The sequence below is a fragment of the Camarhynchus parvulus genome, chromosome 8 (assembly GCF_901933205.1).
Source record: "Camarhynchus parvulus chromosome 8, STF_HiC, whole genome shotgun sequence".
Taxonomy (NCBI): domain Eukaryota; kingdom Metazoa; phylum Chordata; class Aves; order Passeriformes; family Thraupidae; genus Camarhynchus; species Camarhynchus parvulus.
In genome coordinates, this window is record NC_044578.1 from 11452562 (window position 1) to 11465816 (window position 13255).

The following is a 13255-nucleotide window of genomic DNA, read 5'->3' on the forward strand; positions in this document are numbered from 1 at the left end:
GTCTCATAGTAGCATAGGCAACTTTATGGTGTCTCAGAATGATCCATTTCAACTCCTCACTTCTGTGCATACAAAAATGTTAAAAATGCCTGAAGCAGAGTTTGCTGCATTCCAGTCAAACTGTTGTTCTCACTTCAATTTAATCACCTTCACATGCATACTTACTGAGTGCCTCTATTCATAAATTGCATTTTAATAACCCACCTAATTGCCTCCTTTTCCCTAAGCAGGTAAGCTTTTAAAAAGACAGAATCTTTGGTATCTACTGCTACTGGCAAAATTCAGCAGAGTTCTGTAGATGTTTCTACCACTTCCTGCAAAAGGTGGCTGAAAGAGGGAAAGAGAAAAATTGAATAAGGCCTGAGGAGTCCAAATAAGTGTTAGTGCAAATGAAGCAGGGCACAAAGCTCTATCAACTTGACTTTGTATACTTTTTAAAGTGTGGCAAAACTTGCCTATAAAATAAATATTTGATTAAAATATTTACTACAATTGAAAAAGAGTTTGATTAGGAAAGGAAAGCTAAGCAAATCCTCTAAGGAATTCTGCAGGATTCATTTCTATACTTTTCTACATGGTCTGTGCACAGCAGATTTTACTTGACTGTTGTATTAGAAATTGCTCAGGGGAAAAAAAAAAGGTTTTTTGATTTTATGAAAAATCACCATTATATCAGATTTTGGATATGAAGTCATTGTTTTTGAAGGACATTATCCAAAAAAACAACCCCCAAACCCAATACACTGTGAATACAGCCAGACATCCAGCACCAGGAATGCTACTCAGACCCATCCCACAGAGTGTTTCTCTTTCCCTTTAAGTGGCATTGTTGTTAGCAGGGATGATCTGTGCACCAGTTTCATAAAAGTTTCTGATCAGCACGCTGAGAAGACAAGTCCAGTATTATCTACTCCACTTTAGGAATGCTTTAGGTTTAATCCCTACTCCTAGGCCTTAAGCCCCTGCTACTGAAAACAATCCCAGCTCTTCATCAAGAAGTGCCACAAAGAGGTGGGGTAGGCAAATGTTTACCTTCCCATAATGGATCATTTTGTACCTTCAACATCTCCAAGCCTAGAAAATCTTTGGAAATAAAAAACCAAGGCTTTAGTTCTTGAGCTGCACCACACTGCTGTTTTCTCTGTTCTCTGCAAGCCTCAGTGGCTTCTCCACACCCTCCCAGGCTCACACAGCTCTGACAGTTCATCTCCTCTCACCCGAGGCTGGGATGCCACAATCAAGCTGGAAGAGAAAAAAAAGGACAGAAATGTTTATGCACTCAGATTTGTATGTGCTATGCAATAGGAAATGCTCAGAACCATAGTCTAAGAAAAATATACCAACTCTGATACTGTGTGTGATTATAGATAATTCCTAATAACTTTAGAGATATGTGTCTAGTACTTACACCATGACTGCATCAGGTAAGCTTTATTTCGGTTAAGGTAGAGAACAAGTTCCAAAAGCACGGGGCAAAAGCTTCTCCTCACTGACTGATGCGTTTCTACACATGCACAGATTTGCTCTTCTCTTCACAAATATCACTGTATTATACAGACAAAACCCTTCTAGCATACATTCATCAGTAAATGTCCAGGAAGAACAAATCAATATGCCAAACCAGAATTTACAAAACACAGGCAACAAAGCACATTTTCTAGGGGCTCAGAAACTACAGAATACAATGGTACACTTTATAATGTTCTTCATCCCGATGTCAGAGCTGATTTTCTTCGGTGCAAAATCCAGTGCACTGAAAATTCTGAAAGCATCCAAGTCCATATTATATGCAGTGAAAATACAACACCTGTGAAGGGTTTCTAATGGACATGGTGAAGTCCTTTCATGATTTTTTGGCCTTCTTTTTAAGTAGATTCAGCAAGGTCATAATTTTTGTTTCACTTTCACCAACTCATAGAATTCTAGACTCAAAACTGCCTAAGGTGAAGGGACTGATCTAAGCGTCTTATTTAACAGGGGAAAAAAGTAATTTTAAAAAATGAATATATTCCAGAGTATTTTTATTTTTGTGAAGAAATCTTTCAATATGCCATGCCAAAGTCTGCAAAGTGGGTTAAGTTTTTATTGACAGAATGACATCTTAAATAATCTTCTCCACAATGTCCAGTTCTTTAGTAAGAGGTGACTTCTTCTAAGATTTACTTCAAACTATGGTGTAAAGAATTTGCCCATTTACAATCCAGAAGCAACCACAGAAATCCTGTTACTGGGTTTAGGTCCTGCCCTTTTTTAAGTTTAACCAAAAAGAAAATATGCTCAGAAAAGCATTAAAATATGTTTAAATCAAGACAAAGTGAAATAACAGTAACACTAAAACCACTTTTTAGAATCTTTTCAGAGAAGAGATGGCTTCAAAAGAGCCTTTAGAAGCGAGATGTCAACACAGTGTTTCAACACAACCATAATCCACATGCAGAGAACACAGGAGATACCCAGGAACACAAAGTATCTTGTTTGCTCCAGTTCAGAAGACATGTTTCATGTGCTTGATTCCATATGTTTTGAAGAAAACCATGATGATCAATGCCCAGAGTCCTAAAATAAATCCTCCAGGTGGATGCCAGTCCTTTTGTTTTGGTTTCTGGAAAAAAAAAAGAAAAAACATAAAGAAAAAAAAATTTGTACTTACTTCTCACAATGAGAAGTGCACTGTGTTTATCAACTGCAAAAATATAATCCTTGCAGTAGAACAATACCAATAAGCTGTATTTCTTCCTGAAGTAGAAGCATCTTTGTGATGGATGGGGAGGCTAATGGGAGGCAAGTTGCCACTCAAGCAGGGAGGGTAAGTACCACAAAAAGGCCACTGGAACTGTGCCTGAGACACCACTTTGCCTGCGTGTATTGGTGTTGTGGGACATGTTCCAACTCATTTGTTTTGACAGATTTTCTTGTATTTGGTCTCAGGTTAATACAAGAGAAGAATTCTTTAAGTATGAAAAACAGTTCCTGCAAGTGAAAATGTGAAAGAGAAAAGAGAGTGGTTTTTTTCCACTACCTGTTTTCTACAGCTGCTTTTGTACTCAGAATTATGTGAATAAACAGGTATCTGACCACATAACAAGTGAAGACTCATCATTACAGCAATATCATAAAACAAAATAGGATTGTTTACAATGTCAATCACATTTCCCAGGGGCCTCATTGAGTCTAACTGCCTTTCCCTAATGTAGAAATACATTCTGCAATTCAAACTTTTGTCCCCCTTCAATAGATTTTTCATCTTCAGTAAAAGCCATACACTGCAATCGAAGGCCTTTTCTGTCTCACATGTAGCAGCTAGACAAGGTAAATTTGCCTGTCTTCTTCCTTCCCTTACAAAACCAAAAATTCAGATACTCCACAGCCAGAGAATAGAGCAATGGATTGTAGAAGGTAAGAGCTGCCATGTACCCCAAGATCTGTCTCTGGGGCTAAAAATAAGGTGACTATATGAATGCAGAATTTTAGTTAAGACTATCATGACAAAAATACCAGAATTATAGTATTTAGAAGTGTAACAGTCTCTCAGGGTTGTGCCTGCTCTTGCCCTCAGCAGGTATGTTTTACAGATCTCCCAGGCAGACAGGGATGATTTACTATTACGATAATAAATACTGAAGCTCTTCCTGAGATTTTTATTCCTGCCTTGCTGAAAGATTTGCACCATTTTGTCCTTGTGCAGAATGGGACACAAGGGGCACAGACCATTTTGGTTTTGTTGCATTTAAGTCAAATTTAAAATTCTCTTTCTGCCAAGTGAATAACTGTTACAAAAGATGTTGCTGTTTTAATTTCAGCATCAATCCACTCAGAGAAGCTTGCTGTTCTCTGCTAAATGTACCAGGGAGGCTGGTGAACTTTAATGAAAGAAGAAACGGTTTGCAGTGTCTGTTCTTTCAAAACAGCTTTCCTATCAACACAAAAACAATGTTTGTTGACTGCTCAGCTCCCACTTTATAAACCACACATTCTTAGCTTTAGGATTTTTCTGTAAGTGCTGCGATTTCTGCTGTGCCTGCAATTAAAAAGTAGAACAAATAGTTATATCACCTGAGACACCCAAAGAACTCGGCAGTCTGAAATATTAATGATTTTACTCTGATACAGGAATCACAGAACCAGCATTATAATTTACATCAACCACAACAAAGCCAAAGATGTGAGCAGAGCAGGTGTCTCTGTATGCAAAGCACTGAACTCCCTGAGCAGCTGCAGCGTGTGCTGTTGGTGATCTGCCACCTCGCTGGTATTCACAACTCCACATCTCCACACAAACATCTCTGAAAATCAACTCTGCCTGCTCAAAAGGCTGCCAGCACACACCTCGCTTCTGACACTAACAGCACATGACACTTCTCCACACAAAGGGACTTTCTTGTTTAAATCTTCCTAATTAACCTGTAACTTCGTATGCATATTGCAGTGCCTGTTCCATCAATCTCTTTGTACTATCAATCTTTCCCTTCTTGGATCTCAGACAAGTATCTTACCACAAAGTGGCACCTGACCCTTCAAGACAAATGACTTCAATTTGCAGCCAGTGACACTAAAAGCCTCTCTTTCCTATTTTGTATAGAACACGTAATTTAATTTCTTTAAAGAATTTATATGAATAAATATTTATAAGGTGATCTATGAGTATGGTTTTACATTTTGTCATGTCTTGTACTGAAATCTCCATGGAATTGTGCAAGGGAAGAGAGGCCAGTGCAGCAGTGGCTCCGCACTGGGAAATCAAGGACATATATATAGTCACTTTAAAGTCAGGAGATGCAATGTTAAAATGTAAAGCATTAAAACCATGAAGGCATGATGAAAATTATATGAGGCTGTACAAGAGCTACATACTCAGTAATCTTAAAAATAAATTATCCTAATAAGAAAGATTTACAGACCCAGAAAATTAAATATACACGTAAATATTATACCACAATAAAAGGGCAAAAATATTCAACTGTGTTGAATATCTGTAAGTCAATATCTCTAAATGGTTAATTGAGCACAAAATCATACTGAAATAGGCCAATATTTTCCATGAGGACACCAAAACCTTATGAATATCTAAAATAGGATTAAACAGATTCACATTTAAATCCACAAAGTATACCTGCAAGAGCTGAAATACCTAATTTCGTTTAAATTAGCTTGCTCATAGATTCCCAAGAGAGTTCACCACTAAATTAAAATATAATTAGTTGTCAAACTAACAAGTTCATCTTTCTAAAATCCTAACAAATACAACACAGAAAGCATCAATAACAAAACTCTGCCTAGGTGGGCACGTCAGCTCAGCAGCAAGGAGTGCTGGAGTTCCCTTACAAAAAGCTGCTTTTGGCACCTCTGCATGGCCCCATCTGCATGGGACAGGGAGCCACTGCTCCCATGCCCTGTGCCAGCCAGCTGTGCTCGTCACATGAGTTATGGGGTATGGAATATGGGTTATGGGATATGGGGTATGGAGTATGGGATATGGGGTACAGGATGGGATGAATGCTCTCCCAGAAACACACGAGTGCCTCACCCATACTGCTGCAGAAGCTGCTGTGGCTGTTTTGTGTAGGCAAAAGGGGAAGAGTCACAGAGATTTCTCTTAATGGGAAAGACTATTATAGTAAGAAAGAATTCACTTTAACAGCAAACGAAAATCCCTTTTAGAACCACATAGTGGAAAAAGTTTAGAAAAGCCAGAATTTCTTTCTATGCTTATACCAGTTCTGTGGCCACAAGCCTAGATAAACTATCTCTTTATATCAATTTTAGGATTCATCAGGTAGCATTAATGTAAGTAAATTTTTTCACAGATTACAAAAAAAAGTCAGTAGTTCTCCTATGACAATTGCCTAGTTCAGAGTCTTATTTCAGCAGATTTCTGTGAGATTCAGGCAATTTTTACAGGTTAGGCATTTTCTTACTTGCAAGAAAATGCTAAGTGGACCAAAACCATGTTAAATGTCATAGTATTTTGATCTGCAATTTATTATCTATCACTATTATGTTTCAAACTGATGTGAGAATGTGTACTACAGACTGGTTGCACTACCTACAGATTACACAAAACTTATTCCTATTTGGGACTGCTCTGGAGGAACAGAGGCAACTTTTTGCTCAAGTTATTCTGAATTTCATTGTAGTACCCACCAGTAGGAACTGCCTCTGTAACCGACATATTTAGGTATTGTGATTCACACAACACAATGCCATTCCAAACACCCTCGTTATTCCCACAATAATAGCAGTAATGCATAGGTGAAATTCAGTTCAGAATGGTACAGTCTGTCATGAACAAATACATTTAGCAGCTTAAGGACGAGTCATTATGGAATTGCTGGAGATTCCAAATTAAAAAGACAGGTAGCTAAGCAACAGCAAGCTTCCTCCTGTGAACAGTTTTTTGCTGTACACTCTCTAGTTCTGGTAGACTCATTATCCTGTGGAATTTAAAACCAGTTAACAGAGAGTTGCTCCAAGTACTGTAATTAAGGAGAGGATAAAACAGTGTATTTTCAAACTGGATGGGTCTATAGGGACCTGAATGGAAAGGATCCAAGACTTTCAATGAAGGTGTTTCATAAAACATGCAATACATGTTACTCCAATTAAAATGAACTTTATGAAAAAAATAATTTTAAAAAGCTGAAGTGTTAATTACAGGAAGAATGGTTTAATTTTAAAATGTTACATCACAACAAAAATGAGATTTAAAACATCACATATTAATATTTCACATGGACAACACTGTCTAAAACTTATCTACAAGGATAAATTCAAGTGTTTTCCACACTGGAAGACTGTTGGATTATAATATCCAACAGTCTTCCAACAGAACTCTGTCTTAATGTTCTCAATAAGCCCAAAAATATTGGTACAGTAAATATTGGTACTTTGGGTTAAACTCACAATCCACATCTGAATAGCTGAAGCACAGAAAGCCGAGCAAACAGACGGGAATTAAGTAATTACCAAATGAAACAGGGATACACAAATTCTTCAATCTCCTCCAGTACCTTTTTCCAAACAGAGCTTTAGGAAAGGGTGCAAATGCTTAGAAATTAATGTGCACATCATCCTTGTTGCAGGGGATGTTCTCCCCAACCTGAAGCAGATGGTGTGTGTTTGTAGCAGGAGTGCAAAATACCCTGTGCAACTGCACAAAAAGAACACATCAGAAGCACTAGGTGCCAGCGAGTCCATTAAAGTGGCAGCTATTGGATTTCAAATTAATCCCTGCTTAATTCTCACTGCACTTCCAGCACTGAGTGTCCTAGACCCAGTTTTGGCCTATTTATTGCAGCACATGGGGTATAAAACATCCCAGGGTTCTGGGGCTGCCTGGCAGACAGCAGCAGCTACAGCCAGGAGAGAGGTTCTGCACATCCTCTGAGGGCTTCTCCACCTGCCCTACTCCTGGGGACAGCAAGCAGGGAAGTGAAACACACTTGTTTGTGCAGTGCTTGCACTCATTGGGGTGAATTTCATGTATTTTGGAGGGGTGAATTTCCAAATTTTCTTTTTGGTCATTCTCCATTTAAATGAATGGGTTTTTTTCTTCCACTGCATACCAAAGGTTTTCTTTCTTGTTCATCAAGCTACCAAATTTTATGTGATGCTCTGTTGTAAAGACCAGTATAGAAATCTGAAAAAAAGATCCATGTATCAAAACAGGTCTTTGAAATTTAAGGTGAACCTCAAATCCAAAACTGGAACAATCCACTGGCTTCTCACCTCAGAAAACTGATTTCAAACTGAAGGAAATTCCTTTGAAAAGCTAAATTCTGCTATACAGTGCACTGTGCCAAGAGCACGCTATGTATTTCCTAGAGGCACTCCAACAACTCAGGTTTATTTGCAATTTGGAATTTCAAACTGGGTAATCCTTTCAATTCTTACGATAAAGCACACAACAAAGTTTATTTCTAGAATGAATTTATATGTATCACAAGCAAATCACAGCATAAATTATGTCCTCAAAGCTTTCAGTGAAAGTCTGCACTTCTAATTTGTTGGGTACAGTTTGAATTTTGGGGTCCTCACAGGGGACTGGGGGAAATCAAATAACTCCAGCCACCAAGTAATAGTTTAATCCTTTCTGTGCCCACAGCAGGATTAAAGTCATAAGAGAACTCCAGCATCAACGGTGCCTGTTAATCTGCACAACAATTTAAAATACTTTTGTCTAATCTCTGGGTTTGTATTTATTAACCACACTACCATGATTACTGATATCTCCAATATTAATAAAATAATGAAAGAAGTTCATTCATCAACAACAAAAACTCACAAAGGGTACAGGAAGAAACAGCAGCTAAACTAAATTAACATCAATACCAACAACTGCATTTTAACATTTACTTTGTATAATCATTGTAATAGGAACAATACTGTTATGATAGCTTTACTTTTTCATTTCCTTCTAAAATTCATAATCTAGAAGGGCTTTTTAAAAATGAGCCTCTACTTATTACTGCCTACTTTCAGATTTATCTCAGCATTTCACAGCACTGTAAAGTGCTTTTTAGTGGTTTAACAATTATTCCCTAATCTTCCAACCTGTGATACAATACATAATATACAACTTCTAATCAAAGGGAGCCTTGCCAGCACCTGGGAGCCAGGGCAGTTGAATTCCCAGACAAGTCATTGCTCAGCTGAGTGATGCCCACCCAGCAAACACAACAGGGATTGTGGGGGACACACCAGGGGGACTCCAAACGCAGGTGTGTGGTTTGCTACACCCAGAAAGAACACCCAGAGACCATTCCTACCTGTCCTCAACAGCCTGGCACAGGGCTGAGCTCTCACCTGCTCTGCTGACATTGAGCTGCATACTGGAATTCAAAAATGCTTTAGAGAGGAGATGAGAGAAGTCAGATTAGGTTGTATTTAGGAAAAAAAAAGGTGCAACTGCCTCTGTTTAAGGTATGCTAAGCAAATTGTTCTTTATATTTTAATCAAATTCCTACCCGTATATGAAGCCATGATCATGATTTTCCACAAAAGGCCACCTAAGTCAACAGCAAATATATGAGTTACATTTGCAAACACAAAAGTTCACACCAACTGAAGCATGCAAAAATACCAGATGAGAAGTTTAATTAAGTAGACTTGGTATTCAAAACTCAGTTACCACTACTTAGAAAAGCATGTTCCTTTTTAAATACATTTATATTTAATTAATTTAAACAAGAGGAGGATTATTAGTAAAAACAAGACTAAAGACAAGAAGTCAGTGCTCAGTGTCACGCCACAAATGGAAAGGTAAACTCCTTGAGGTCCTTACAATGGATGGAGTCAGAAAATGACAAAAACACACACTAGTGAGGCAGACCTCAGCAGAGAGAAACCTCCAAAAATCATCAGATATAAAAGCAAGTCCCTGCCACTGAAACTCTGGGTTAAGCAGACGGAGACAGCAGAGAGCCAAGGAGGCAAAGGCTGCTAGAGGGACAAGAATATTTTGTATTCACAGAAATACCCTGGTGTAAATAGGGCCAAGCTATTCCCGGAGTGTAGGAGAACAGATTGAGAACAACCTCGCCCCTGGTGAGCTGCACTGTAACAGCCTTGTCCTAAACAGGTCACAGCTATGTCCAGCCACGATGGGTGTTACAAAGAGTGGGTTGGCTGCTAGGAGGAAGAGTCTGCTGGCTGTGCTGTGAGGAGGAAGGATCAGGCAGTTGTGCAAGGGACAGGAAGGAGTCAAGTGGTCTGTGCCAAGAAACAAGTGAAGTGTCCCATCCCTAACCAGGTCTGCAGCCACATCAGAGCACTGTTCTTCCAAGAGCATGCACTGCTCACCATCCCCTGCGAAAAGATTATCTCTGTCTTCTTCTGTGCAGGCCTTGTTCACACAAATGCAACATTGCACTGCCAGTGGCAGAGCCAACCTCTCAGCTCTGCAGAGCCAAGGCCCCCACACAGGGCACATGCACTCATGGGCTCCCACCTATTTCATCTGGGATCATTATTCCAAGTAGCAGCCTCATCCAGCCCAGCCTTTCTGAGGAGCACAGCCCTCCTACACCCTCCTAGGAACTGTGACTTGGATTTCCCTTAGCATCTCTCTGAACCACAAGGTGAGTCCACTCAAATGCTTTTAAATCAATTTTTCTAAGGAAGGTTTTACTCCTACTCTTATAAAATTAATTGTATGCTTAGAACTTCCATGATGAAGTGTCATTCTGAGTATTCACATTCAATCAAAGTTTTTTTTTTCTGTTTATATAGAGAAACCATGAAGTTAATAAATTATTATGCTGTTTCTTTCAAAGTAGTAGTGATGGTTCCAATCACACTTCTGTGTCTGCACGTCCCATAAGTATCTATTCATTTACTGCCAGGTGACAGGCTGCATTAACAACAGATGTTAGACTGCATTAGTTCTCATACTGAGTATGCCACATTGAGTACAAGATCTAATCAAATACTTCAACAGCTACATTTGAAATCCTTATACACATAGTTTTTAATGTCCATTTCTCAAATCTCTACAGCTATAATTTAAAATGTTCTCCATTACCCTAAGCCCTGTGCTGCATTATATGCATGTGCAGTAAAGCTTCACCTTTTCTAGCTCCAGCTTGCACAACTTGAAACAGCATTACAAAAGGCAGGCATGACAAAATGAATGGAGGGAGAAGCAGGGCTGAGGCAAAAGATGCCTTCACACTTATAAGACCAAGAACAAGAATGGCTGTACTTTTACCGCATTTCATTTTCATTTTCAGGGACAAACCAGTGAGTAACAGCTGGTGACAGGCCGGTTTGTTCCCCACCACCACCCAGCTTTTACAGGTGATTCTGTATTCACTAGTTTTGTACTCATAAGCCAAACAAGTGTTCTTACCCAAGTTTACATTGTATGTACTCTCTTATGGGAAAAGGAGAAAGACTTGCTCTGAAATATCAACCCAATACTTTAGGGTTCCCTAGCTGCTATAGAAAACAAATCATAAAACATGGACATGGCAGTCATACAGGCACTTATTTAGTGGCTGCACATAATTACACCTCCACAAAAAAGCCATTTCTGTTACACTCAGTATGTCAAAGGACAAGGAGTCCCAGAGAGAAGATCCATTCCTGCAGAGTTTTTGTAGGCATTAAGAAAGAACAGCAGATTTATGGTATTATAAATAATCATTGTTCGCACGTGACATTCGCATGACACAGCTCATCAGTCAAATGCTATGTGGGGCTCACAGAGAGCATCTTCCTGGAAGAATGAATGAGTGCAGCTAAGGACATACCCTCCCAACACCCTCACAGACCACCACATGTGACAGGTACAGAATCAACAGCTTCCAAAAGGGTCTTTAAAAAGGATGAAACCACACATGGTTTTATCTAGGGGCAAACCAGTTGCAGCTTTCCTGCCTCCATCTACACTAACCACAGGTTACGGCTCTACTGTCCAGCTGTCATTCAGTCCCCTCTAAGCACCACTCATCACCCATTTGTCAGCCATGTATTTGTAGATGGGCTTTCATGTTAAGCACTCCAGAAAAGAATTAAATCACTGGCTAATTCACAGGAACGCCCACCATGACAGAAGGAATCACTTGCACAAGGCTCAATCACAACCGCATGCAAAGAATTTCCACTGGAACCACAATGCAGGATGCTGTCTTGACTGTCCAACAGTATAAACACAACTGCTCCATTACCAGAGTCTTCATTCATTTACCTCTTCCATTCATTCTTCAAATGGAAATTATTTCATCAAATTTCAACCCTCTGAATTATTTAGGAAAACAATTCTAGACAGAGCACTAGAGAGCAGCCTGCCAATATCTCTGTCTGTGGCCATTCATCAGTCCTGTCAAGAGCTCGTGAGTTACATTTCTGTGCTCCTCACAGCATGCTACTGGAGAGTAAACAAAACATAATTAACTTAACACAAAAAAATCACCAATAACACCTAGGATTACATGGTTAAGTGGGATAAATGTGTGAATATATTTGGAGCTAACAGTGCCTTCCCCTGAGGAAAAGTGTTCAGAAAGGTATTTGCTGTCACAGCACCACAAAATATATCAAGATTAATAACATTTATATTTTTCTTTATCAATGTGAGCTTATTGGTAACACCTACTTTTTATGCTGCATAAGCTCAGAAGAAATACAGTGGATAAAAGAAAAAAAATCTAACAAAAGTCCTACTGCTAATTTTACTACTCACTGGAATACCATTTAAATAAACACTGTCTATCAGGGAAGCTTTCATGTGTAAACAATAAAAAGGTAATGATTAATAAGCACTGTACAAGGTTACGTGAGAAATGAAAATGTTACACAACACTGAACAGACACCAGAAAATGGAATTAAATCTCGCATCTTGGACAATGTATTATAAAATACTTCAGTAATGTGTTTGATACAGGAAGGTCCCCATCCAGCATATATATAGTGATAGGTAACACAAACTGGGTCAAAAATTTAGTCTTACACTCAAATTACACATGTGCCTATACAAACACCAATACTGTGCAACATCAAGCAATGCAGTAAGAATAAAGACCACTAAATACATTTCCCTTTGCCTAAAGACCTTACAGCATTCTCTCCTTTCCTCTACCCAAAACACACCCATGCTCACACTTGGCTGTGTTATTCCTGCCGTTTTATTCCAGGGACACAAATACAACCCATCAGAAAGCAGAGATCTCAGTTAACAGCCACAGTGGCTGCTGAGCCTCCTCTCCAGGCTCATCTCACCAAAACTTTTAGTCAGGTAATTCCCAAACACAGCTTTGGGGAGAGAAGGGCTAAGGAGCAATCAGATCCCTCTAAGGTTCATGAAGAGACATTGCAAGTGGGTTTTGACAGAAGCCATTCAGCAGCACCTGGAAAGTGCTGAAGCAAAATGTGCCTCGCACCTGCAATACAGCAAATCTCTGTCCTTTCACCAGTTTCTACTGCACACAAGGCCAGAAAAAATCTGGCCAAACAAGCTGGGTGTAACTTGGGGGTGCCAAAGGCAGCATCTTCATAGCCCAAACAGGCTTCTGCAGAAAAATCAGCTGCAAGCTAGGAAAGGGGCCCCTTTCTCTGCATATAAAAACCAGTGTCTCACTAACCAATGACCACCATGGAGCATTGCTTACTTTACATCTGCCAGTAAATCTTATTCCAAATGCAAAGCCTGGTCCAAAGACTTCTCCTATGGAACAGCAAAGCTGATCACCAAAATAAAAGTAACTCTGGAACAGTATTTCTGCTGTTAATACTGTATCTAATAAAAGAAAAAGAGAT

The 13255-nt window shown here is 39.2% G+C and overlaps 1 protein-coding gene across 1 annotated transcript in view; it reads right to left on the bottom strand.

Moving 5' to 3' along the window:
- Positions 1–1416: 1416 nt before the first annotated feature.
- The window catches only part of PIGK (phosphatidylinositol glycan anchor biosynthesis class K), a 64841-nt gene continuing 53002 nt past the window's right edge, over positions 1417–13255 (bottom strand). Inside the window, exon 11 of the mRNA XM_030953569.1 lies at positions 1417–2602. Coding sequence (XP_030809429.1) covers positions 2486–2602 — 117 coding nt within the window. The 3' untranslated portion in view covers positions 1417–2485. The remainder of the gene's footprint in view (positions 2603–13255) is intronic.